We start from the raw sequence: 25,676 nt of genomic DNA on the forward strand, positions 1-25,676 counted from the left end.
GTTTTTCCATTGCACACAAGCAAACAGCGGTCTCCTTACCAGTTATATTCGAGAGCGCCAGGGAGTCCATGGAATCTCCAGCACCCTGCTCAGCTTTCCTCAGCTCATCAGCGATACACTCGAGGGAATCTTCATACCACTGCCTGGTGTCTGGCCAGAAGGCCTGTCTTCCTGTCTCAGATTGGTCCTGATCCTGGTCCAGCTCCAGCTCTTGGATCTTTCTGGCACTAGCAGGACCTGGGTGACTTCCATATGCTGAGTCTCCCAACCCATCCTGTGACTGAGCCCAGTACATTTCAGGCAGGTTCTTCTTGCTCATCAGTCCAGGGCTAAGGCTGTTGGCTCGGGATTGATTAGAAGTCTGGCTCTGAGTGGGACTGGCAGGGGTGGGCGAGGACGCAGTAACCCCCATAGATGCAGTATCAGGCTTTAGCCAGGGGTCAGAGACACTTATTAACCTGTTTCTATCACTGCTGGGGCTGGGAGATTGAAGGGATGGCTGCTGAAGCTGATGTAGCATTCCGCGGTCCCCAAACTTGAGAAGGAGCTGAGTCATATAGTCCTCATGCTGGGCCCATTCCTCTGGATCCTCCTCTCCACCAGCATCCTGCTCCTCCCGCTCCCGCCAGAACCTCTCGTCCTCCAGGCCTTGACGGGCCAGCTTACGCCCAATGATACCAATGTCGCAATCAGCATCTCCATCACCCTCTCCATCTCTGTACTCAAACGGGGGTACGACAGCAGGAGGGTTAAACAGCTGCGACTGTCTCCACTGTTCAGCAGGCCTGCTGCTCTTCCCCATGCGCACACTGCGACGTGACTCACGTGAGCGGGCAGACTGGAAGGCAGAGTCAGACGAGTCGGAGGCATGAATGTCTTCCCCCTGGCTGCAGGCCTTTGAGCAATAGATGCGACCCTGCTTTGGTAGGAAGGGACAACCCAGCAAGGATGTCTTGCACTGGGCACAACAGAAGCACTGGTCTGAGGCATGCCAGTGTACACCTTCATAGGTCATCTGGGCATGGTCAACACCTAAATGATGGTAGCATGAAGAGAAAAATAGCATAAGATTAGGTAATTCTGCACAAGAAGTTAAAGAAATACATCAGCATGATCTTGTGTTTGACCTTGGGTATATAAAGTTTGGTTCTTTCTTTTAATCTAGAAACTAGGAGGGCACTTGGAGAGTGCAGACCTCTGCCAAGGCCAGATGCAATATCTTGCAATGTTAATGATAGTCACAAATAATTTATGCATCTGTCCTTTCATTCGGATCTGCTCCAAAATTTAAGGGATCCTTCCTTGGCCCATGCTACACTCTTCCAACAAGTTTCAAGAAATAAGGCTAAAAGCTTTTCCTTAATTCTACTGACACATACAAGCCAAAAACATAACCTCCTTGAAAACAAGTAAGCAGTACCTCACAAATATAACTCACCAATGTTTTCACCACAGGCCTCACAGTACTCTGCATACAGTGACTCAAAGCACCCAGTACAGTAGGGTCGGCCATCTTTCATGATGTATCGTTGCCCCCCGAGCATGGTCTCACACTCAAAACAGGCAAAGTGCTTCATGTGCCAGTGACGACCCTCTGCTTCAGTGCACTCATCCGCAAAAATGATCTAAAGTGAAACACATAAACAGTTGTTAGCTCTGTGAAACTCCACAGACTATGGTGCTAACATTGGAAAGGGTCATTGAAAAACAAGTGGGTGGTGCTATTACTGCGTCTTACCTCGTCACAAGAAGAGCATCGTGGTTTTAGAAGCTCAGCATGGTGTCGTCCACAGAAGATCTTTCCATTGTAGTAGAAGTATATCAGATCCACAAGCAGCTCTTGACACGTGGCACACACAAAGCACGCTGGATGCCAGCAGGGGCCAGGTCCTGCTCTGGAGGCGAAAATTGCCATCTCCCCTCCACTGATGCCTCCAGTACACTGACAAACAGAAAACAACAGATGATCCATGAGATTTATATTTCCAGCATCTTGCTGATGCAGTTTTTCAAAGTGACTTACAATGCATATGTGCATTAATAATAAATCTGATAGTAGGTATGCTGCCCTGAAAATGAAACTGTGAAAATAAACAGAGACAATCACATACAGGAATGACATTTAAAAATAGATATGTGGTACATTCGATGCCTGTGACACATGAGGAATGCAACATAAACAAAAGAGAGATTATGGAGATAACTTTTCAAAATATATCACATATCTGATGGTGTTTCAATTGCAGTGGTGCTAACACATAGAAGGCCATACAACAGTTGATCACACTGCAAGTGCCAAAGGAATATGATCCATTCAAAACACATCAGTGAATCATACAGTCATGACAATCATAACAGAAATGCAGAAACAGTTGATAACATGGACAGTGCAAGTTAATCTTTAACATACGATTGCCTGCAACTGTGACAACCCCACCCATAATCCATTTCCACCAAATAAGCTCTGGTTCTTGAACCAGTGCCCTACAGGATTCTTGGAACCTTGGTGCCATCTAGGAAACAAGCTCACATATCTAACAGTTAATAGCAAAACTACTGTAATCAAGGATGTGTACAGATATTTCTTTTTATCCAAAACAACAAGCATGGACCAACTACTAATGAGACTACTGCACGCTGTTTCTTCAAACAGTCTCTCACTTGACTTCTTCACTGTTGCCTTCTCCAACCTCTCTTTTCAACCTGTAGAATATGACACCCACTGATGTCGTCACAGTTCACACTTAAGGGTGAGGAAACCTGCTGTGTTTTGGTTCCAGCTAAGAACCAGTTACTCGTGATTTGAACCAATTTCTTTTTGGTTTAAATGCTCTTAATAGTTAGGTGCGGGAACTGCTGAAACCAGCTCCATGTTGGTGGAAAAGGGCGACAAGCGTGTTCTTGAGGAGAACTCTTTGCATTAACATGGAGGCAAATGCAAAACTTTGAAAAATAATTTTGAAAGTAAATGGGTTGGAAGCAAAACACTGATAAATCTATCGTTATAGCATGACTGCTTTACCAGCAAGGTTGCGCGACAAACTAAAATTACTTGTTACTCTTTTAATTGGTGGCTGATTCACTTTGGTATGACTTGGCAAGTCATCAACTATTCAGTAGGTGTTGCTGAGGAATCTGACAGCATTTTTGTCCTTTAACAGAATACGCTGGCCTTGGTCCTGAGTCAAAAGATCATATGACTCCACAGAGATCGTAAGAGCGTGTCTGAATATAACCCAGCAGAGCTATGGGACACCCATAGGCAGCTATGGGATCGCATGCCCAGCTGTTAACCATTATTGCCAGGGTGGACAGACAGGGGCCTTGGATAAGGAGGGTGTTGTGTGTCCCCACCAGGAAACTGGAGCCCGAAAAGTGTGTATGAATGTGTGTACATGTGCGTGTAAACCCAAGTCTTCATGATATATGGTTCTGACTACATGAGCATGTGCAGTATGTGTGCAAATGATTGCTCGAATGTATCAGTGTCCACATGTGTTTAGGATGAGTGAATGGTTGGTTGTGTGATTGCAGAGCATATGTGGATACACATGCATGTTCAGTATGTTTCAGGATGCGTGTGTCTGAGGCGTCATTTCAGTGCATGTGTGTGTGACCTTGTATCCCTGTAGTAGCATCTGTGTTTGGGTGATGACAGACTTCATCTGCCTGTCCGGGGAATTAACATGGCTGGCTCGCTCATCCCGGATGCCCGGGAGAGGATGTGGTGTACTAACTGGTCAAGGCTCGATTTTCCGGAAGCCACATAACACCAATATTTATATTTGTTGCAGTGAAAGGAAAGTTTTAGACAAACAATCAGGGACAGCTTGAATGGCACTGCATGTTTGTTATGTTTAATTCACCTAATCAAGAGTAGGAAACAGAGGTCGGGTTTTAGGATTGTTTCCAGTGTTGTGTTTGTTCGTAGCTTGTTATGATTTCAACCAGCATGTCTAAAGATGAAGGTCATCTCAAGGCTCCCCTCACCACACTAATAGAAAAATATTTTGGATTTCTAAAATCTTTGACAGTTCCACACAGAGGATAACCTGAATTACTGCCTGTGAACTAGTCAAGTTGGACTCACAGTTTAAATCCCTTTCTGTGAAAACATCTCCAGAAGATCTTTAAAGTCAGCACAGTTCCAAGGTGGACACCCAAGATTAGAGTCACCAATTCAGTATCTGACCAAATTTCTCCCCTTCTGTTCCTGAGTTAAGATGTTGAGTAATGGCCAGAATACTGTTTTATGCAGTATAGTATGATGACACTGTGAAGCTGACCTTTGACCTTTTGGATATGTCATCACATCAGAATTTTATCCTATCAGACATTAGTATGAAAGTTTGTCACCATTAGCATATGAGTTCTTGAGTTATGGCCAAAAACATGTTTTGCGAGGTTACAGTGACCTTGAGTTTTGACTTTTAACCACCAAATTCTAACTGATTCATTCTTGAGTCCAAGTGGACATTTTTGCCAAATTTAAAAAAATCCCTCAAGGTGTTCTTGAGGTATTGTGTTTACAAGAATTAGCAATATGAGGTCACAGTGACCTTGACCTGTGGCCACCAATATCTAATCAGTTCAATATTGAGTCCATGTGGATGTTTGTGCCCAATTTTAAGAAATTCCTTTAAAAGTGTTCTTGAGATATCACATTCACAAGAATTAGCGAGACGAGTTCACACTGACCTTGACCTTTGGCCACCAAAATCTAATTGGTTCAATGTTGAGACCAAGTGAACATTTGTGCCAAATTTTAAAAAACTCTCTCAAGGTGTTCTTGGGGTATCACGTTCACAAGAATTAGGAAGACAAGGTCACAGTGACCTCAACCTTGGGCATATGACCTTTTATTTAACCCAGTTTAACTTGGCAAGTCCCACTGACCAAGACAGCTGCATAAAACAAATTACAAACAACAATAACCACAATAAAAACATAGAGGACATACATTAACATGTTGAAATATTAAAATGCCTGAGCACAATGAAAACTACCAACCTATTTATTCACCCATGTACAGATGAGAGCTTTAAAATCAGGAATCGGTCTGAATCGGTCTTTAAAAGACCGATTCTCTTGGTGTCAAATCTTTTTGGAGGCTATTCCCGGTGAGAGGAGCAGAGCACATAAAAGCCTTCCTTCCCAGCTCAGTCCTTGCACTAGGAACATACTGGTTGGCTGTCTTTGACCTTTTGTAGGCTCAGTCATTGGTATTTGTAAATGTATAAAGTCAAACTGGGTAATAAAGCATACAACGATGAGTGAGGGTTTTACAATTCGTAACAAATCTCAGTACAGTATCTAACATGTGTGAGCAATGCCCAGATGCATTCGTGTAAAAGAGATCACCATGATCCAGAACTTTGTTCAAGAGTTTTCAGAGACAAATGCAGAAGCAGGCAAAACTCTGTTTCTAGAAAAGGTCTTACAACCAGCTGCATGTTCTAAACTGAGCTAAGTGTAATCATACCAGTAGATGTGGAGTAATGTGCCACATACTGTGACTTGTTTGGAAAAATAAGGATTCTATGCAAGAATTCCTTGTTAATCTACAGTACCGTTCGTTTTAGTCATGCTGAGATATAGACGGGCGGCAGGAAATTCCTCGTGAGGAACTGGCTTCTTCGCTCGGCTTGAGCGTGAGCCTCCCAATTTCCCCGCTTCCTCTCTTGCCCTAATGAGGAGGTTTATGTCTGTGATTAAAACCATCACATTAGCCAATCAGGATGGTGCCTCGGGCTGCTGTGCGCTGGGATGGGATGATGGGTGTTAGCTGCTCGCGATATAAATAACTTAAGACCCACAAGTTGGTTTCCTCGGAACTGCGAGCTTACCTTGTGGCTATGTGAGCGCTTAAATGACGCAAGTTGGCTACATGTGCGCATATGCGTGTGTGTGTGTGCTCATGGGTATCCACATGTGGCACCTACATTTTCACAGCGGGTGTGGTGCAGAGCTCGGGGCAGGATCTTGGGTGTTCCTCTCCCCAGTGCCTCCCTCTTCCTCTGGGCACTGAACATGTGGATCTCCCTCTTCTCCTCCTCCGTCAGAGAGTGGCAGTAACGCACCTGGTAAAGAGAGAAGAGAGCGATGAGTGGAGTTGACAAAGTAAAAAGCACACAGAGGTCGATTTAGCACTTCTACCCATTACTGCTGATGGTTTAGCTTTCATCTTCGCTCGCAGCGACGGGAAAGTGCATGACACGCAGTCCATATATGGCTGGAAAATGGTTTAATTAAAGCTAATTCCCCTTCAAGGCTGCGTTGAAAGGATGGCGTGATACACAAACCATTTCTCTGTGTTTAGAGATGGTGATGAAGGCCCAGATAAAAGACCAAGACTATCCTAACAACCAGCTCTAAACAACAGTAAACGATGCCGGCGTGTGAGCTCACACACACGCTCACTGTCTCTCCTTTTAACACACAATACACACTCAGTGCTTATCCCTTTCGAACCACAGTTACGCAGTTTGCTCCCTCAACCCACAGGTCTGCCGACAAACATCATAAAACCGCACAGTCAAACACTGTGTGTGTATTTGTGTTTAGCGTTCCTTTTGTGTATTTTCAGTGTGTGTATATGGAGACCACCTCCATCAGACGGTAGCCCCCCACCGTCCCTCCCCTCTGGTGATAACCCCACCACCATATCTCCTAATGTAAACTCTACTAACACAGATGTGAAAGGAGTGCAGGTTTATACACCATAAAACTATTATACACAAGAGGCTGGCATGTACTTTACTGTCACAAGAGGGTCGGGGGAATGTGGCCATTGTTTTAGATTTAAAAGAAAAGGCTGGCAAGATTGTAAAGGCTTTACTCAGGTGCTGGCTTTTTAGTTTCGTTAGGGCTGCGTATAGTTTTTCATGTAACAAAAAAGCCAAACTTTAATTGTGTTTAAATACAAGCAGCAGTACAAGAACTTAGCCTGAAAGCAATGCAATCTCATTAAATAAAATTAAAAAATTATACATTTTCTGAGGAAAATTTGACTCGACTGTTAAGACTGTAAACAAATGAAAATGTTTTAAAATGTAACTTTTTTTGCGTGGGAGATGTTTTTATGGGAGTTGCAGTTGAATTGCCTTTTGAATTTTAAGAGCCAAAAGCAGGTGAAATCAGTTGAAGTGCGGTAAAAGCATTTGAAAACTTACTCCCACTGTTCATACAAAATTCTCTCCAACTGCTTTCAGTGCTAACCCTTCCAATGACACTTTAACTGACACTGTCTGTCAGTTCATACACTTGTAGTGGCTCTAATTTCTGTCCACTTCAACTGACATATACGTCATCATTTATCACGTTCATTTTGACTCCTTTCAGTGTTTGAAACTTAAAACTGGATTGTCAACTTCATTCAGCATTTGCACTTCAACTGAAACTTAATCCTTGACAACACCTTCATTACTTATGACTTTAGCAGCTACTTGAGTCTCGACTGTTGACCGCCAAATTGTAATTGATTCATTCTCGAGTCCAAGTGGACGTTTGTGCCAAATTAACAAAAAAAATTGTCATTGTTCTTGAGCTACTGTGTTCACAAGAATTAGACCACGTTGATGTGCCTGGACCACCTCTAATGGAAGGCGCCCCAGAGGCATCCTGATCTGATACCTGTACCACTTCAACTGACCCCTTTCGATGCGAAGGAGCAGCGGCTCAACTCCGAGCTCCCTCCAGATGTCCGAGTTCCTTACCCTATCTCTAAAGCTGAGCCCAGCTACCCTTCTAAGGAAACTCAGTTCGGCCGCTTGTATCCTAGACCTCATTTTTTCTGTCATTACCCAGAGCTCATGACCATAGGTGAGGGTTGGGACGTACATGGACCAGTAAATCGAAAGCTTTGCCTTCCAGCTCAGCTCTCTCTTCACCACGACGCTCCAGCACAGTGCTCGCATCACTGCAGATGCTGCGCTAAACCGCTGATCTATCTCATACTACATTCTACCCTTACTCATGAACAAGACCCCGAGATACTTGAACTCCCTCCAACTGGGGTTTGGAGTGAGTTACTGAACTGTAACCCATGAAAACCAATCAAATTTTAGTTTAAGTTGAAGTGTCAGACACCTGAAGTGTGCACCAGACACACTTTTGGACCATGCCAAACAAAGTATTGAGGCTTGATTCCTGGCCTTAAGTTTAGCTTAGTTCTAGTTCATGAAATTACCTTGCTGCAATGTCCCTGACACACTGATCAGACTTTGACGAAGTAAATACAAACTTCAAGATTTTCCAACTGGCCCCAAAAGAGCTTTTAAAAGTCATAACAATGTGGCATGTGTGATCACACACCCTGTCTCATTATCTCTACCTCATTGTCATGTGGCGGCAGCTGGTAGAGGAGCTGTCGGATCCTGTGCTTCTCTCCAGGGCTGTTGACATACGGCACCTTGTCCTCTGGCAGACAGGAGAAATACATCTGGACCTGCATGAAGACAGAAGAATGAACTTTAGAGGACAGGATGAATTTACATGTCAGTCCATCCATAGCTGTGATTTGTACCCTTGGAGTGCCAGACTTTAAAAGACCCTATAGTGTCATGCCATCAGTTAGACCACATAAATGAGTGAGACATGTTGCATCCAGCAGTGTTATCAGTATGACTAAGGAGAGGAGAGGAGATCAGGCACAGGAGAAGGCAGCTGGATATCAGTGGAGAATGACTGCTGCTATATGTGTGTCCTTATTCTGTGACACTGTGGGGCAAACACGTCAATCTCAATCCAGTCACAGGCGCCTGACTGTGAAATCTTTCCACACACAAGAGACAGCGAGGGACTGGAAAGGTTAATGTTTGCCTAGGCTAATTCCTGCTGACAGGGGGAAAGAAAACACTGACAAAATGTTGTTTGTCCGTGTGCGTTTCCATGAATATAAAAATGGGAATATATTGGAGGCAGCAAACAGTTCCTGGCCGAGACGTGCAGAACATGTGTATCTCGAATAATGAATGTGAAAAAATCCGTAGCCAGATGTTAGGCTTCAGCATGTGGCACTGCTAATCCTCTCGTATGGCACGGAGAACAGATTGTCTGGACAAATAACCTTATTTGAACTAAAAGCCCATGCCGTCAGCATACAGGTTTAAATTCTCGCCCTCTGAAGGAAAATTACACAAGTTCTGCTCGGATTTATATTTGTAGCATCGCCACAACCTCAAATTTGACTTTCATACAAATGCAGTGGCGGATCATCCAATAAACAGCATAAGCGGCCACCTAGGGTGCCACCCAGGGGGGGGCGCCAAAAATTGCACCTAAATGACATCCAAAAAAATTCAACAACAAGTTGAGCTAAGCTAATGGTTGGTCTGTCGTTGGGGTACAACCTCTAGTACTGGCAATGCTGTTCACCTTAGGGCTCATTTATGCTCAACATTTCTCAATGCCTTCTGTCTGTACTCTGTGTTCATTTCGTCTCTTACTGTGCACGTTTCCTGAAAGCTAGCGGATATGGACGAAACACAGCAGCACCACCAGAGATCGTAGAGGAAGTGGCGTGTACTTAAAGCGAGATACAACCATAGGAGACGATAAAGAAATTAAGATAATGGCGGAATGGAATGAATCAGTGATGTAGTGAAAAGAATTCTCCATGCACATGTCAGGACGAGGCTATGTAATCGCCGCATTGACCTCGCCACCTACAACGCTGCCTCCATTAAAAGGTACAGTTTTCTGACTTCCTCCACCGTTGCCTTGTTTGTTATTGTGTGAAATGTATGACAATAAATGTATTAAACTGTGTGGACCTTGAATGAAAGGCTAAGGTTAAACCTGGACCCTGTGGCTGGACCAGTTGGGAACCACTGCGCTAGAGCATTGATGGGTATCGTGGAGTTGGGAGAATCTGGAGACCATTCGAGTCAAAGCAATCGAAAAGTGCGGCACAAAAATACAAGAAAAAAGAACACAAAATTTGCAGATTGGTGCTCATCAAGTTCTCATTTTAGTACAGATTTCTTTTTCTGAACACTTGTGGAGGCATGTCACCTTCAAAATGGCCTCTCATTGTAATCAACTGTCACCCACCTGTGCTCACTCCTGTGCTCACTTATTAATTATGATTGGGTGACTTCCCCTACCAAGCTCATAAAATGTTTGCTTGACTCCTGTCCACCTTTTGCATCCTGATGAAGGCCTTAGGGTTTTGAAATAAAGACTTTTTAGCTTAACTCAAATGCATCTGTTCCTGCTCCACGCATGAGTGCCAGAAATTCATTTATCTTCCCCTTTTCTTCAAGAGCACATGCGTTTTATCATGAGTCTCATATGACAGAGACGGTCCTCGAGCTACCTCATCTCCAGGAAACATCTCTCCTAATTTCACCAGCTGAGAAAAAAAATCACTGACTGTTTTATCTTGACAAGTAGGCTAGATACAATAATCCTGGTTAGTGTGTATGGAGACTCTGTGGGTGATGTGCAGTTTCAATAAACTAAAGCTGAAATTCCTACCTGCTCAGGCCTGAGTCCCGGTGGCACCCATGCGTACTCCTCCAACGCACACCCAGAGTCGTCATCTGAGGTGGAGCTCCTCTGGAAGCCCACAGATATCTTCCCCATCTTTCCCCCAGCACGGGGCTCCATCTCCGGGCCTCTGGGAGAAGGGCGCTCCCCTCTTTCGCTGCGTTCTAGGTTCATCACACACAGGCGCTGTGGATAAAAAGGAGGATTCAGGAATCACATTTATAGAACATGCCATTTTCTATCCTTCCTTTGTTTTATCACACCCAAAACTGACTTTTAACTTGTCGCCTCTTGTCACTGATTGCCTGGGATCCTGCTGATCTAGGAGTTTTTGCACTTAGGCAAATCTGTAAAATAGTTTTAATGTCTGTGATTCTCAACAAGATTGTTTTTTCCCAAGCAGTATTTTCAGAGTTGAACATAATAGCCAGAACAAACACTGGAGAGCAGAGACTGGTTGGTTAAAAACAGGAAAGCAGAGACGAGTTTCTCCATAACTTATCACACCATCCTTTCACAATTCAACCTCTTGAATCACTCTCAAGAATAACTAACGTTATTTTCCATCTCCTTAGTGTGGTATGTCATACTTCCTCTGTTTATCCTTAACAGAATCATGCTTGATAAAGTGGCCAAAATACCACTTGACCACCTTCAAAGGGAACTTAAGACAAACTTGGGGTGATTTATAATGGAAAAGCATTGCAGGCTTTTTCCAGTATGGCCCACTTATTCAGCAACCAACCAATACATCCTTACTGTGCTTATCTTGCACGGAAGATAAGTGAAGATAATCAGTGCATCAGTGAACAAAGATGAATAGGTACGTCATTTCTTTTACACTGTGATTGTAACGCTTCAGCAGAAATTTCCAGCTGTTCCCCACCAAACATGTGTTGCTCTTATCCACTGTGCTACAAAGTACTCAAGGTTGTGAGACACGTGTTGTGCTGGGGCGGTGATTTACAGCTATGAGAAGGAAATCGCTTTTGCTTACATGGACATCTATGATCAAGAAAATGCAAAAAACAACAAAAGAAGTGTCGACAAATGTCATATAAATCTTCTAAAAGACGAATGATAAGCCTTTAAAGCAACCTGCAGTCGGACTGCTGTGGCATGAATTCACTTTCACCAGCTTTTCTTTCATCCCCCTGACAAGCTGATAACAGTTGGACTGTAGCATGAATGGGGATTAATCTGTCTCGTCGTTGTGTGTCTCCCGCCTTCGGCAGTAGCCCTCTTATCACAGCAGCCATGTTCTTCAGAGTCCTCTCAGCCTGATAGCAGCACTTTGGTCTCAAGGTGTTGAAAACGTCACTTGTGATTTGCCCCGCTTTGCCTCTTTGACATGCAAATATGTGCCAGAATAGAACTTGTTTGGGGAGGAAAACGGTCAGCAACTTCACACAGGCCCTCCAAACCTCATGTAGGTTTGATCTTTTACACAAAAGCAGCAGTTTGAGGGACATTAGGGCCTTGATGGACTCTATAGACCAAACGTTATAGCTGTTAACTGTGACTGCTGAGTAGTCAGTTGAATTCATGCAGACCAGTGCTTGTCGGTGAAGATTCAAAGTCATCCAGGTCATGGGAATCTTAAGTGCTACATTGTCGCCATATATCGTAGGCAACTGGACTTGCTTGAGTTTCTCTCCGAAGTTTCTCACTTAAATTCAATTTAAGAAACTCAAGCAAGTCCCGATGCCTACAATACAGGACATAAGTTGACCAATGGTTATGCCAGGTGATACTTAGGGACTATGGAAATGACTGGGGTGGGGAAGAGGGCTAAGATCTCTGTTTAACCTTTAAAAAAAGTTTGAAAAATTCTGAATTCAACCTCAAACTTCAAGCTCAATGTGTTGAAGTAATAATTCTGAAGATTTCCATTTAAAGAAATGGCTGTTAAGTCTCTATCTATCCACAAATGAGGTAACACAATGGTGACTGAGCCTGTGGCCCACCGATTTAACTGGCAAAACACAAGTTGACTTTTATTATGAATGGGTCACAGGAAATGCAATGTGTTTGTCAGTGAGATTGGACTAGTATGAAATATTACAGGGAGTAATGGAACAAGGAGGAGCAGCCACAGTGAGCTGTTAAGGCCAAGATAAACCAAACCAACATCAAAGAACTAGTGGTGACGAAGGTCGACTGTTACATCACCTCAAGTCACCTATCTCTGCCAAAAAGTTACGCCTGAACACGCCGCAAAGACTACAGTAAACAGCCAACTAGCATGTATATTCTACGCCTCTGTGTGAGGAAATAACTCTCCATGCCATCAGGCGGCAGTAGTCTGTATTCGTCATTCAAAAAGGGAAACCCCTGGACCGTTGTGATGGATTCAAGATACTAATTAGCCAGTTAGCACATTAGGAACACAAACAGATGTTGAAAGAACAAATGACACTCGCAAACAACACAAATAATTATGAACTGTTTCTGCTAAAAAGCTCAAGGGCTGAAAATTATTATTTTTTGTTTACTTTCCTCACTTCCTTTTCTCTTCCGGTGCACTGAGCTGACATGCAAATCAGAGTGATTTCATAAACCGACGGGCTCCACTGGCTTTGATGTGAATTCAATATTCTGAATTGACCGAAAAGAGTCAACAAAGGCAGGCTAGCGCTAATGATGCACGCCACATTGCAGATAATGGATGCTCACTGATGGCCCAACATCAAACGACAGCTGACCGTTGGCTTGGTGTGTCAACGCCCTTAGCAAGATAACCGATTCTTTCTGATCCTTTCTGCCCTGCTGTCTGATAAAATCAGATCATGGTTGCTCACAGAATGATGGAAAAAGGATAATTATTGCCTGATTTCTTTGTTAAAACAACAAAAGTTTGTTCTGCTGCCCCCAGAACTGTGACCTGGAGTATTAAGCTTTACCACCAGTGACTACAGGCGTCGCCAAATCAGCCAGGAAATCTTCAAGATTGATTTTACATAGCCTAAATGGTACATTCACAGTGGAATTAGCAATCAGCAAATGATGGTAAACATTACAAATGCTGCACCCTGCCTACCAACCTCTTTACATCCTAAATTGTTGTCATAGTTCACCGTGCTTTGAGCTCACCATTCCTTTGATAATGTATTGATCCACTAAAGAATGATTATCTTGCTTGTGTCAGTTCACAATCCACAGCCCCATCCTCAAAGAAATATCAACCCTGTCCTCAAGGCCGCCAACACGCCCTCACCTAGCAGTCAAATGTAACAAGACTGGGGAAGTGTTAGTGTTACCTCAATTAGCATACAGTTGAATGAAGCCCAGGGCCTCAAAACACTGAATTTACAGATCAGAAATGCTGTTAAAAGTCAAACCGAGGCTCTTATCACAGAACAAAAGGGTATTTGACTGTCGCTTTGTTCTTCAGTGACTAATCTATCAGGTTTTATGGTAGGACAGATAATGTTATCACCCAGAAGCTTTTCTTGACCTGTCCTGCTTTATCTCGCCTAACCTAGTTCAGACAAGATTTCTGCCATTAGATGAAGTATCTCAATGTTTGTGAGACATATTTATGTAGTATTGGAGTTTTGGAATGAGTTCTCATTCATGCTTCTGTTTTTCTGGTGACAATGTAAGTGCAGGTTTGGTTGACAGCAAAAATGTAGACATGAGATTTGCTGATGCAAGGGGTTCCGACATGTGACACCCAAAGCCACAGGGCCAGCATCACCACAAAACATGTGCACCGTCACATTTTACAAACTGGCTATGACTGGGCTGATTATGTTGTGCTCACACTAAGAAGACAACATGAAACCATTTTAAGGTCACTGAAAACATCGAAACACCTCCTTATGCATGATGAAAAAGTTAGCTTAACTTCTTTCCCAAATTTGTGGAACATATATTGGACTGTTTGGTATTTGACTATTTTCATTATTGATTTTTGAAGTCAACTTCTGGTCTGTTGTTCAGACTATGGCGTGGGGAAAAGATCACTTCCTGTTAAGTTTTTAGCAGTGCAGAGACCCGCTTAGAAAATCAAGACCAAAAAACGGTCTCCAGTTTTGTATCATACATCAGTGGAGAAATCACAAAGGAAAATTGGTACTTGGTCCTTATTATAGACCCAGGCTTAGACAAAATTAAGTAATTTACTCATACTCATGATTAACTTATTTTTGAAGCTAGCGCTAAGGTTGTGCTATCATGTGAAACTAGACAACCTAAAGGGTATCCATTGATACCAACCATGTCATGCTAGCGAATGCAAGTACTGTCAAATCTTACCCACACCCCAAAGAGAGCAGCTCAGATAGCGTCCAATTTCTCCCAGTGGCCATTAATGTAATTGCAGCGAAAAAACGTCATTGTCAGAGACATCAGTAAAACTGTTGACAGGACGCCTCTAACTGCAAACAATGTCAGTTATGACTCCTTTTTTTGTAAATTCTCAATCCATGAAATTTTATATTTGTAAAACTTTCTTTGAACCAAAAGCGATTTAAAAATCTGTGATGTCATCACAATGTAACGTCTCGGGGCCAAGAGGGAACTTGCAGGCAGGGCCACTGGGAGACACACTATTGCACACATTCAGTGGGCGGCAAATTGCAGAAGTAGTCCTAGAAGCTATTAACTTTTTTGGCGTATGCACCAGTTGAGCAATTATACTGGACTGAACAGGCGCCATCTTGGCATTCCGTATCTAGTTATTATTATACATCTTTGCTGTTGGCTTAGAATCACCAAAAAAGGGCTTTAAAATAGTCAAACGTCATGTTGGCCTCAATGTTCTTCAATGAAAATGTAACTCATTCGATCTTGTGATGTCCAAGGTGACATATTCCAGTTAGTTGTTTTGTCTAATCAGAAGCCCAAATTCATTAAGACTTTTAGTTTACTATGATATTTGACAAACTAAAGCAGCAAATCCTCCCGTTTGAGAAGCTAAAACCAGAGAATGTTTGTTTGTTTGAAAAATGAAATTAGTTGACCGACAATCATTTTAATGGACTGATCATTTCAGCTCTGGATTGCTATCCTATCTTTGGTATCTCCTGTCCTCCTCTGCCCTTCAGCTCTCCTGCCTCTCATCCTTCAAGCTATGGCAAAGAGGTGACTGCGGATTCCTGAGCCAACATACACAGCAACTCACATTACACCATGTCACCCGCTGGCAATAACACAATGGCCGTCTTTGTCGAAAATAAAAACAGAATGTCCAACCATTCCTCCTCTAAACGCGGGCCGTGGCGGAGATGTGACAGGAGGAGGTTAAGGGGGTTAAAAAGGGAAACGCTTTGAAAAAGGCATTTAAAGAGTCACAACATTGGGTCTGTGTAAACACGGGGCCAGATGTAGCCGGCTAACACTTTTAAAGGGTCTCTGCTTCACAGAAGAATTAGTCAAACACATGGGATTTTCAAATGAACACAACCCCAAGTGAACTAAAGGAATACATCCTATTTTACCCAGACGTTCTACAGATTGTGCCAAAGTATATAAAATTCTAAATATTTTTATTAGAATAGTTAAAGGTTTGATACCTGCAGTTAATTTAAAGGACAGATTTGGAGATGTTGAGCACATACTGAAACCAGAGCAGAAAAAAAGTCTATTTTTCTAAACATCATAGGATTTACTTAAGGAAAACCATTAAATAGTGGAGTTCAAAGGCCGAGGTCATCTCTCTTTGACTGGTGAAGAGTGTTATTTTAAGGTCAAATGGGTGTCAGGGGCTACAGAGGAGACTTAACACAGCTGGAGTCAGACCACCATGAGCACTGTTTATACACAGTATACATATATCCACACACTATATCACAAATAGAGCGATACACACACCTATCAAAAACACAGCTTTTTAATTCTGAGCTAAGCTAAAGCTTTCAACACTTAAGGCCCTGCTTTGTACCAAGGAAATCTCCCGCAATCCATTGCATGCTTCCTCATCAACAGATCGAAGTAATGGTGGAATTTAGGTGCAAGCATTTTTCCGCAGAACAGGCTGCAAGAGTCGTTCAAGAAAATCCCTCTGCATTTGCAAGTTTCAGCTCATCTACTTTCCTCTTACCTCCAGGAAAAGCATCCCTCTTTCCACCTTCGCATAAAGCTCTCATTCACTTCCCACAATCCCTCTGGTCATGCAGTTAGCTCCAGCTCTGGCTACATGTCTGCAGCATCAAGCTCGACGGGTCCACGCTCTAATCAGATCCAGATCCCACTCAGCCAGGAAGCGTTCCCCTCAACGGCTCAGGCTTTTTGAAAGTCAACATCAGCTGTGAGGGGGAAAGTCCGAAAAGATGCAGCTTTCACTGAGTCTGCAGTTTGGGAGCAGCTCTTTATTGATGCAAAAAATTTTTGAGGTCCAAAGAGCAAACAGGGAGGGCAGAGAGGTGACGTCTTTATCTGGAGTGTCTCTGATCCCTGTGAGTGTGTAGGAGTGAGTGGATGTGTGTGCTCTTGGGGCAGCCAAGCCTTGTCGGCCCCTCCTTCATTCCTCCCCTCCAGAGAAAATCGCCTGCACTTCAATCACACACACACACACACACACACACACACTTCAGAGTCAACACTCCACCTACCTCTACACCCCCTTCCTCCACCAGAGTGACATCAAGTCATCCCCCCCCCCCCCCAAACTCGGCTGCAGGACTCCTAAAAGCCAGATGACATGTCCACCCTTGCTCCCACACTCTTTGTCTTTCTTTCAGTCTGTCTTATTCTTTCGGAAACATTTTTGCTCTACAAGCCAGACATCCATTCACGCTCAGCAAGAAAGTACTGATGGGTAAATAATCCCAAAGTCAATTTCAAACTTTCACTGCTCTTTATTTTCCTCCAACACTGAACGTCTAATCATAATTCAAGTGGCTACAAACGCCCACTCCTCTCTGTCATTAATTAGTTCCTGGGGTCATCCAGTCTCATGCATCTCATGTCAATTGCTCCAGTAATGTCACATGAATTTCCACGCAGCTGCTGATTAGATCACACGGTGGGTAATGCAAGAGTTCTTGTCCCAGCTGCTCCATTAATGAAACATATAAGAGCATATAAAGGGTTTGATCCTGAATGCTTTTTGATTAAAGTAAACCCTTGTTTTAAAAATGGATAATGGTGCAAAGCTGGGACAAATTATGGTGCTTTTTAAGACAATGGCTCACTTAAGCTTATAATAACTGATGGGAATCGTGTTTGACTCCGTTGCATGAATTTAAGTCCGATATTCACTCTCTTTTTAGCTCTGGTTTTGGTCAAACTTCGACTTTTCAGCTGCTAAATGCTTCACTGAGTTCACCAGCTAGTTGCTAACTTTGCACACAGTGGGATTTTAATTCATTCTTGCACTATACGATGCTAATGAGAGCGCTGGGTGTGGACCAAAACAACAGTTACAGGACATAAACCAAAACAATAAGCTGAAAGACACTACAATGCTCCATAAAGCTGAAGCAGGGAATAATTCTGTCTTGGTTTATCACTGCTAATGTTAAAGGGATATATTGCTGATTTTCAAGCAGCTGTATATCATAACAGTGTGGGTATGAGTGCATTAACTTCCCTCCATCGTATCAGCACCCAGATTTTCCTGCACATCAAGATACAAAGAGTGTAGAAGCAGATCTTTCTCTCTGAAACTCAGACCAAACTGATCAAATTTAAACCTAGGTTCTGTTATTGTGTTGCCTTTTTCTCACTGTATTATCTGTATCTTAGCTGTATTATGAGAGTCTGTGATCAGGAAGTGGGCACCATACTGTTTCCTGTACAATAAAAAATGGAGACTTAAAAAACTAAGCAGTGCTGATAAAATATAAACCAAGATTCTGTTATTGTGTTGCATTTTTCTCACCAAAAATGCCTTCAGAAACTTGTTTTAGTGCCCTGTTTAGCTGTATTATGAGAGTTTGTGAACAGGAAGTGGGCACCATACTGTTTCCTGTATAATAAAAAATGGAGACTTAAAAGACTAAGCAGTGTTGATAAATATAAACCAAGATTCTGTTACTGTGTTGCCCTTTTCTCACCTCAAATGTTTTCAGAAACATAGTTAAGCTTACTGTTTAACTGTAATATCAGATCATCTGTTATCAATCGGCAGCCATATTGTTTTTGGATGGGCAACTTGCATTACATCACCCACCAGTGGGAGGGTTTCTCTGGTCATGTTGCACCAATTTTGAAAGTATTTGCGTCTTTTTACTGCATAGACAGCCTTCTTTTATGAAAAGACCATCTCTCCAGCAGCGAAATACTTCTTTAACTTTTGTCCTTTTCAAAGAACCTTAATTTGCCTCAGCTTTGTGCTATTATACATTTTCTAAACCTAGAGTTTACTTTCATCAAACAGCATTTATGATCAGACCCAAACATACTCTAATATGCTAAGATTTGTTTCGTTAATGGTGCAGCTGGGCCAGGAACCTTTGCATTAACCACCACATGATCTCATCACCAGCTGAGTCGAAATTAGTGTGACATTATTAAAGCAAATTACTTGAAATGCATTAGACTGGGCGACCCCAGGAAGCATTTAATGACAGAAGAGCAGGAGAAATGTTGTGTCAGAGAAAACTAAAGAGCAGTGAAATTTGTATTTGTAATGCAAATGGCTACAAATATTTCAAAGTTAAACCAGCTGTATCTGGAGGATTAACGCTATTTTACAAACTATGATTTAGAAGTATTAAACCATTTGAAGCTAGCTAATGATTTTTTTTCTGCAAATCTTAACTCCTCATGTGTTCTTGAAGTTTTCCTGGTTAAATATTGACTGTGTTTCCTCCCAACTCAGCCTCATCCATCTCAGGAAATTCTCACGCAGGGGACCTGTCTGCTCGGCCCGTCACTGTTACCACCAACCCCCTTCCTTTTTTGGAGATCTGAATAAGTGAGAGTAGAGGGGTCCCCTGTCCTCATCTGTCACCTCGGCCAATCACAATGACGTTATTGTCAGCGACCACTTCACGTCAGGAAACTCCTGACAATCCGGCAGAAATAGAAGTGAAGAGTTTTGAGATATCCTCCATGTGATAAAGGTGCACAATATCAGTAGAGAAAAACAATCTGTGGACAAGATACAAACAGCTCACTTGATATGCCTGGGGAAGTTTGTTGTATTCTGTTTGGACAAGCTCTGCATCATCCGTCATTGTGAGCGTCTGAAAAGCAGCTTCATTTAAAGAGTCTAAAATGACAAATGAGTTTACTCAATTGTCCAGCAGACAAAGACACCCTCTCCCTTGACAACCCCACAAAGTGACTTTCAGAGCTGTTTGTCACATGCCAAAATACCTGTTACAAATGAGAAATGGCTCTGTTAGCTAACTAGCTTAGAAGAGTGAGGTACAGCGAGAGATTCTCTGTGTGCATAGAGATGGCATTGTCAATGTGCTTTGCCGTCTTTCCTGGCGTGCCAACGCATATTTGGAACTGAGTGAGAGGAGCTTGGCAGTCCCATCGGAGGGTAAACCTTTCAGAAAAGCTCTCAAGTTTTCCAGGGGTCTTGGCGGCGCTCTGCAAAACCCACTTTGTGTTTAACCCTCCGAAAGATGTGCATTGAGTTTCCTGAGATATTTATCTGGATATGCATTACGAGACGCTCTGGAAATCGTATTTCAGGCAGATGGGCAAAGAGGGAAAAAAAGCTCTATTTTTGTGTCAGACAAGTACTTAATTCAGATAACAGACAGAGACAATGAGTGGGCGAGGAATGCTCTGGCGTGAATGGAGAACAGGTCAGAGGATGAGTGGCTTTATCCCACACAATAGGCAGATATCAGCCCTTCAGACTGGGCCTGGGCTTTTGGCCAAAGACCCATGGTCCTTTAGAAAAGACAAGAGGACAGTTGACCTTGCCGTCTCCTCTGCTTCCTCTCTAAAGAGAGGAGCGGCTGCAGAAAGTATCTGAAGTTCTTTAGAATGGTATCAGTTTGTTTGTTCTGGGCTACTGTAGAAACATGGCAGTGCAACATGGTCGACTCCACTGTAGAGGACCCACTCCCCACATAGATATAAACGGCTTATTCTATGGGGTCGAAAACACAACAATTATTATTTTCAGTTGATTATACACTAAAGAAAACATACTTATTATATTATATTCATTTCTGCCAATATGTCCCCCTAAATCCTACACACTGAACCTTTAATGGGTCATTGTAAGGCAAAGACGTCATGTATCAGCACTCTGCAAAGCCAGTGGACATGTGCTGAATGGATGATACCCTGGTCTCATTCACATGTCCATGGCTGATGAGCAAGAACTAACAAATGGTGGGTTTATGCAGTGACCTTTGACCCCACCGCCTACAGATACAAAGATGTGGACAAAGTGAACGTGCACAGACGCACAGTTTCACCAATAGAAAACTGCTTTAAATGCAATCTTTTTAATGGTGGAACATGGCAAGTTCCCTCTGTTACTCGAAATGATATCACTTGACTGGCAGCCTCACATTTCACAAGCAGCTATTTAAGACCTAGGACTTGGAAACATTCTGACATTAGATGAAAATGAATCTGATTTCATGGCAGAACTGTTGGCTGATATCCAGCATTATTTTAAAAGGCCATTATCGGCCAAAAATATCCATCTAACCTTAAGCCCAGTAAAGTCAGGAGTAATTTGGGCAGAAACCTTTTGATCACGTCTCTCAAAGGACTTTCTGAGTTTTCTTTTTTGGCAAAAGCTTTCAGCCGGGGTTCAGACAAGATCTAGTGGCTTTTTCTCTCAACTTGAAATCCAAGACCAAGTCTCGACGACACACTCTTACACACATACCCGGCACGCTTACTCACTCCTTCTGGCTGCACATTTTATCTCTCTACTGGAACAGAACTCAACTGGTAATTTGGCCTTTCCTTAACCTTTATTGTGCTGAGAAGCAGACGTGCCGTTTTCTACATTATCTTTTATAACAGTCATTCACACCTGGACTCCACTATCCACTGTTTCATCCCCAGGAGGCAAGAGGGGTTTAACTGATCCCTTAGAATGCAAATATCAGGGGTGACGTCCCTTTGGTTGTTCGAAACAGAAATCAACAGGGACAGTGACATGCCTCAACTTGTTGTAGGACAGGTTGTCATAAAATTCAAACAGAGCGTGGAGACCATTCCTGATGTTAAAGTAGCGTTAACTGCAAATACGTGATGAACTATACAAGACTGTGCTAATACACACACATGGGAATAAAACCAACACAGGCTTTGAATGTGCAAAACAAATTCAGCACAATTGTTAATTACAGTGGTAACTTTCAGTGCTACAACATGTTTATATGGAGGTGTGGAGGTCATGGTGGATATGACAGTTAGAGCTTAATTTCTCCTTAGCTGAGGGGCTTACACAGTTGCACAGAATCCCTTAAAGGTTTCCTTAATTAAAGAAAAACATTAATACTGCATTAAGAGATGTTATGGTGGTGAAAATTTCCATGGAGATTGTTTGCTTGGACTCAAGCTTGTGATGCCTGTTTTGGTCTCAGAAAGTTGGCTTATAGTTAGTGAAAAAATGGCAGAAGAAAAGAATACATAATCAGAGAAAGCATATACTACAAAGTGAATCTGATCCACAAATACCAGAAAATGATTGTAGAAAGAAATTGCAATAAAAATGAATTCAGTCAAATTCCCAGTGTTAATATGGCTTGTCACCGTAAACCCAGTCATGCTGCAGTTAAGATAGAGTCAGAGGTATTTTAAGTTTTGTTTTTTGTTTGTTTTTTTTTACTTTGCTTTGGTTGCTAAGGTCATTTGTGCAACGGTCTAGGGTTTTCTTAAGTATAAGACCAAGGCAAGGAGAAATCCACAAATACTTTACACATTTTTAAGGAAACTTTAATGAGAAGACTGAAAGATGTTTCGTGCAACCTATTCCATTCTGAAGAAACTTTAGGACTTTAAGGAAAATCTTAACTTAAGGTGTTTCGTGCAGCTGGCCCCAGGGACTCCCAGGGGTCTTCGAGGCAGAGGTTGATCAACAGTGGATTTTAAATTCTAATGTAATAACAATGGTTTGGAAAAAAAAAAAGCCGATAGCCCATTAACTGGCCAATATTATCAATTTGCATGGAGCCATTATGCTAAACGCTGATCAGAGATGGCTAGTATTTCTTTTTTTTGTATTTACTTGTATTTGAAATATGTATTTCATCTACTTTTGAGTGTTTTGCAATTGTTAAAAAAGTCAAATGTAATTAAAACTTTTACATTTTTTGAAATACTTTTTGAAATACTTTCTCAATGATTCATAAAACAAGACTAGGTCCAAACCAAGTTTATGGCTGCTTTGTGTATGAAACACCAGAGGGCTTTTATTTTGAAACGAGGGCTTTTATAATTTGTAACAGGAAGTGGCAATATTCACTCAGTCACAGACTCACAGACAATTCTGATGTACGCCCCAGCAGGACTGGAGGTTGCACAGCCATCGGTCAGTTCCACCAGTAACAGTAGTCCTATTGGCACCGTTTATTCGGCCAAACCGATAACAGTTGACCTCTACTTTGAGTTTCAGGGGGGCCCCAGAAATATGCTTCCTACACAGTTGTCGCCTCAGCTGTAGCTGAACTACAGAATTCTGGTCAAAGTCATATCTAACAATCAAATCTTTTCAGTTGCAGACCCCTGAAGCAAAATGTTCTCAAAGAGGGTCCATGACCTGATGTGTATCAATTTGGGGGTCCTTGACAAGAAAAGGGTTGAGAACCACTTGGCTTGTAAACCCTTGAAGTGAACTCACTCATACAAAAAGTTGTCCCACACAGTCTTAAGGCCCTGTCCAACAAAGTCTCCCTTAACCTCGTCACATATTGACATTTGGTCACGGACCTTCCATGTCCTGATACGACGTTAAAGGAAGGCTTTTGTCGCCACTGTCTGAAGCTGCAAGTCATTGCCCAAGCACCGGATTTCAATGACTTAGGAGTGAGATCGGGTTGCCCTGTCACACCAAGTCAACGGTCAGCTTGGTTTGCATTTGGTAGTCTTTGCGGTGAGTCCATGTAAAACTTTTTTAGCTGAGACATGGCAACATCAAGTGACTGAGCAGAGGGCCTTCGTTGCCTCAAGTTCTCCAAAGTCAGTTTGATGTGTCTGGGCCTTTAAGGCAAAAATGCTTTTAGCTCTTCTCAATGACCTCACTTGACAGCAAGGAGAAAAGTCTGCCATCACATAGAAGGAAAAGGCTAAATCAGTATCTTAAACACTCACTCATTGTGTTAGCTAGAGGAAAAATCTTGAAAAAGTTCCTAACACAACAAGTAACACCACTGAACCAAAGCTGACAAGCCCAGACAATAAAAAGAATCACCAAACTCTGAAAGTGAAACTTACTTTTAAAATGAACACTGTCCTCTGTGATCTGAGTATATTTTAATGTTAAGACCTGTGACATATTTGTTGTTAATGTATCTACACCAGCAAGACAAATCTTCTCACATGTAGCCTTACGAATAAAGACATCTGTATCCAGACTGTATCTATTTCTGCATTTTAATCAGCATGTCCTTACAAAGGCCATATGCACAACAGCTGACAAACCAGCTCACACACATTTCTGCTTCACAAAAAAGACCTCCGATCCACGTCTCAATTCACATCCATTATGATACTCCATTGAGCCCCATTCATGCTGACAGACGCCTCTCAGCAGCCTTTCACACCAGGAAATGGATCTTTAGCCCCCGCTAACAAGGCCCACCAGCTCGACTCGCTGCTGCATATCAGGCCCGTGGAAGTGCTGCTCAGTGGTCTTGCCAGTTCGGTGTTAATATTCCCTGACACTCCCTGGCCGAGTGTGATTTAAGCTTCCAGTCATAAAACCCTCTGCTGAGATTTGCTAACCACCGTAGGGCGTTACCTGCACACCTCTGGGACAAGAGGAGCAGCAGTAAAAGGGCTGTAAAATGTAGGAAATTGTCAAGTAAGTGTGATGGGAGTTATGGTAAGGACTGGGTTAGGAAGCTCAAAATAAAATTCTTCTTGTTCAGTATTAGACCAAACAAAATATAGAGTGGGCAGTCTATCTATTTCCTGTGATGGCAGTGTTGGTCCACATTGACTCACGCTAAAATATCTCAACAACAACTGAATGGACTGGGTTGAAATTATGTCGAGACATTTATGGTGCCCAGAAGGTGGATCTTAATGACTTTGGTGATCCCTGACTCTTCCTCTATTGCCATCATTAAATGTTGTGTGAAATGTCTCAACAACTTCTGGATGTGTTGCCACGAATATCTAAGACATTCCTGTCACTACTCATTAGCAGTAATGACCTTGGTGAGCTCTTAACTTTCCAGCTAGCGCCACCATCAGGTCAAAATTTGAGCTTGCTCAGCACTTTAGTTTTTGATCAAATACCTGCTAAAGTAACGACATTCCCATCAGCAGAGGTGGGACCAAGTCGTAAGTAAGTCTTTGCACTCAAAATTTAGGACTCGAGACTTGACTTAGGACTTGAGTATCGAGTGCTACACAAGTCAAAATGTGCTTCAGTAAATGTAATGCCATTTCAACATGGAATTAGATACTGTGGATTCAACAACATTTTCATCTTCTTTTACAAGTGTACACCTTGACTAGACAGGAGCATGTGAATTCTCACATGATCGATCCAGCTATCTGCTTCAGGGTTGGAAACTCGAGCTGACTTCAGTCACCAGCATGCATCCAACAGATGCTATCAAATGTTCTATTCATTCTCCTCCAAAAAAGTAGACACTGCATTTTGAATAAATTGTTGCAAAGTAAAAAATAATCACTGCCTCAATACAGCTACTGTTCAGCCTTACATGTGTATCTGTCAATCTTTATTGTGCTTTTGGTTCTGCCTATATCCCTGCACATGTAGCCAATTATTCTGACGTTGGAGTGGATTTTCTGTAAATCCCTTCACTACTCACAGGCTGATTAGAGCATGTTGTGGAATTATGCTATTTCAGGGCTACACAGGGTTGTCAAAAACAGTAGAGAGGCTTTCCCCGTTCGTGTCTAGAGGTAAGATATTCATTATTATCATTAGTTTCTTGATTTGGCAGGGTCTACCTCATTAAACTGCTTAATACGAGTTATTACCTGAGCCTGATTGCACGGGAGATGGTCCCTGTAGGCTAAAACGTCTTGCCAAGCCAAAGCATCATCTTGAATACAAACTGTTTCATCAGAGAATTGGGTCACAAATCCACTGGGAAAAAACAAATGAT

General features: G+C 42.4%; 1 protein-coding gene across 2 annotated transcripts in view; it reads right to left on the reverse strand.

Annotated features, from left to right (window-relative positions):
- Positions 1–25,676, reverse strand: part of LOC117249560 (prickle-like protein 1) — a 41,820-nt gene that overhangs the window by 1,980 nt on the left and 14,164 nt on the right. Inside the window, exons 1-7 of one of the 2 annotated variants that reach the window (XM_033615288.2) lie at positions 16,538–16,887; positions 10,480–10,677; positions 8,333–8,446; positions 5,943–6,080; positions 1,739–1,942; positions 1,439–1,625; positions 40–1,032 (exon numbers count right to left, since the gene is read on the reverse strand). In XM_033615288.2, the coding sequence (XP_033471179.1) occupies positions 40–1,032; positions 1,439–1,625; positions 1,739–1,942; positions 5,943–6,080; positions 8,333–8,446; positions 10,480–10,677; positions 16,538–16,552 (1,849 nt within the window). In that variant the 5' untranslated portion in view covers positions 16,553–16,887. Of the gene's footprint in view, positions 1–39; positions 1,033–1,438; positions 1,626–1,738; positions 1,943–5,942; positions 6,081–8,332; positions 8,447–10,479; positions 10,678–16,537; positions 16,888–25,676 lie in introns of those variants that run through there. The other variant, XM_033615289.2, reaches the window with a different exon arrangement.

Source organism: Epinephelus lanceolatus, chromosome 23 (assembly GCF_041903045.1).
Source record: "Epinephelus lanceolatus isolate andai-2023 chromosome 23, ASM4190304v1, whole genome shotgun sequence".
NCBI classification, from domain to species: Eukaryota; Metazoa; Chordata; class Actinopteri; order Perciformes; family Serranidae; genus Epinephelus; species Epinephelus lanceolatus.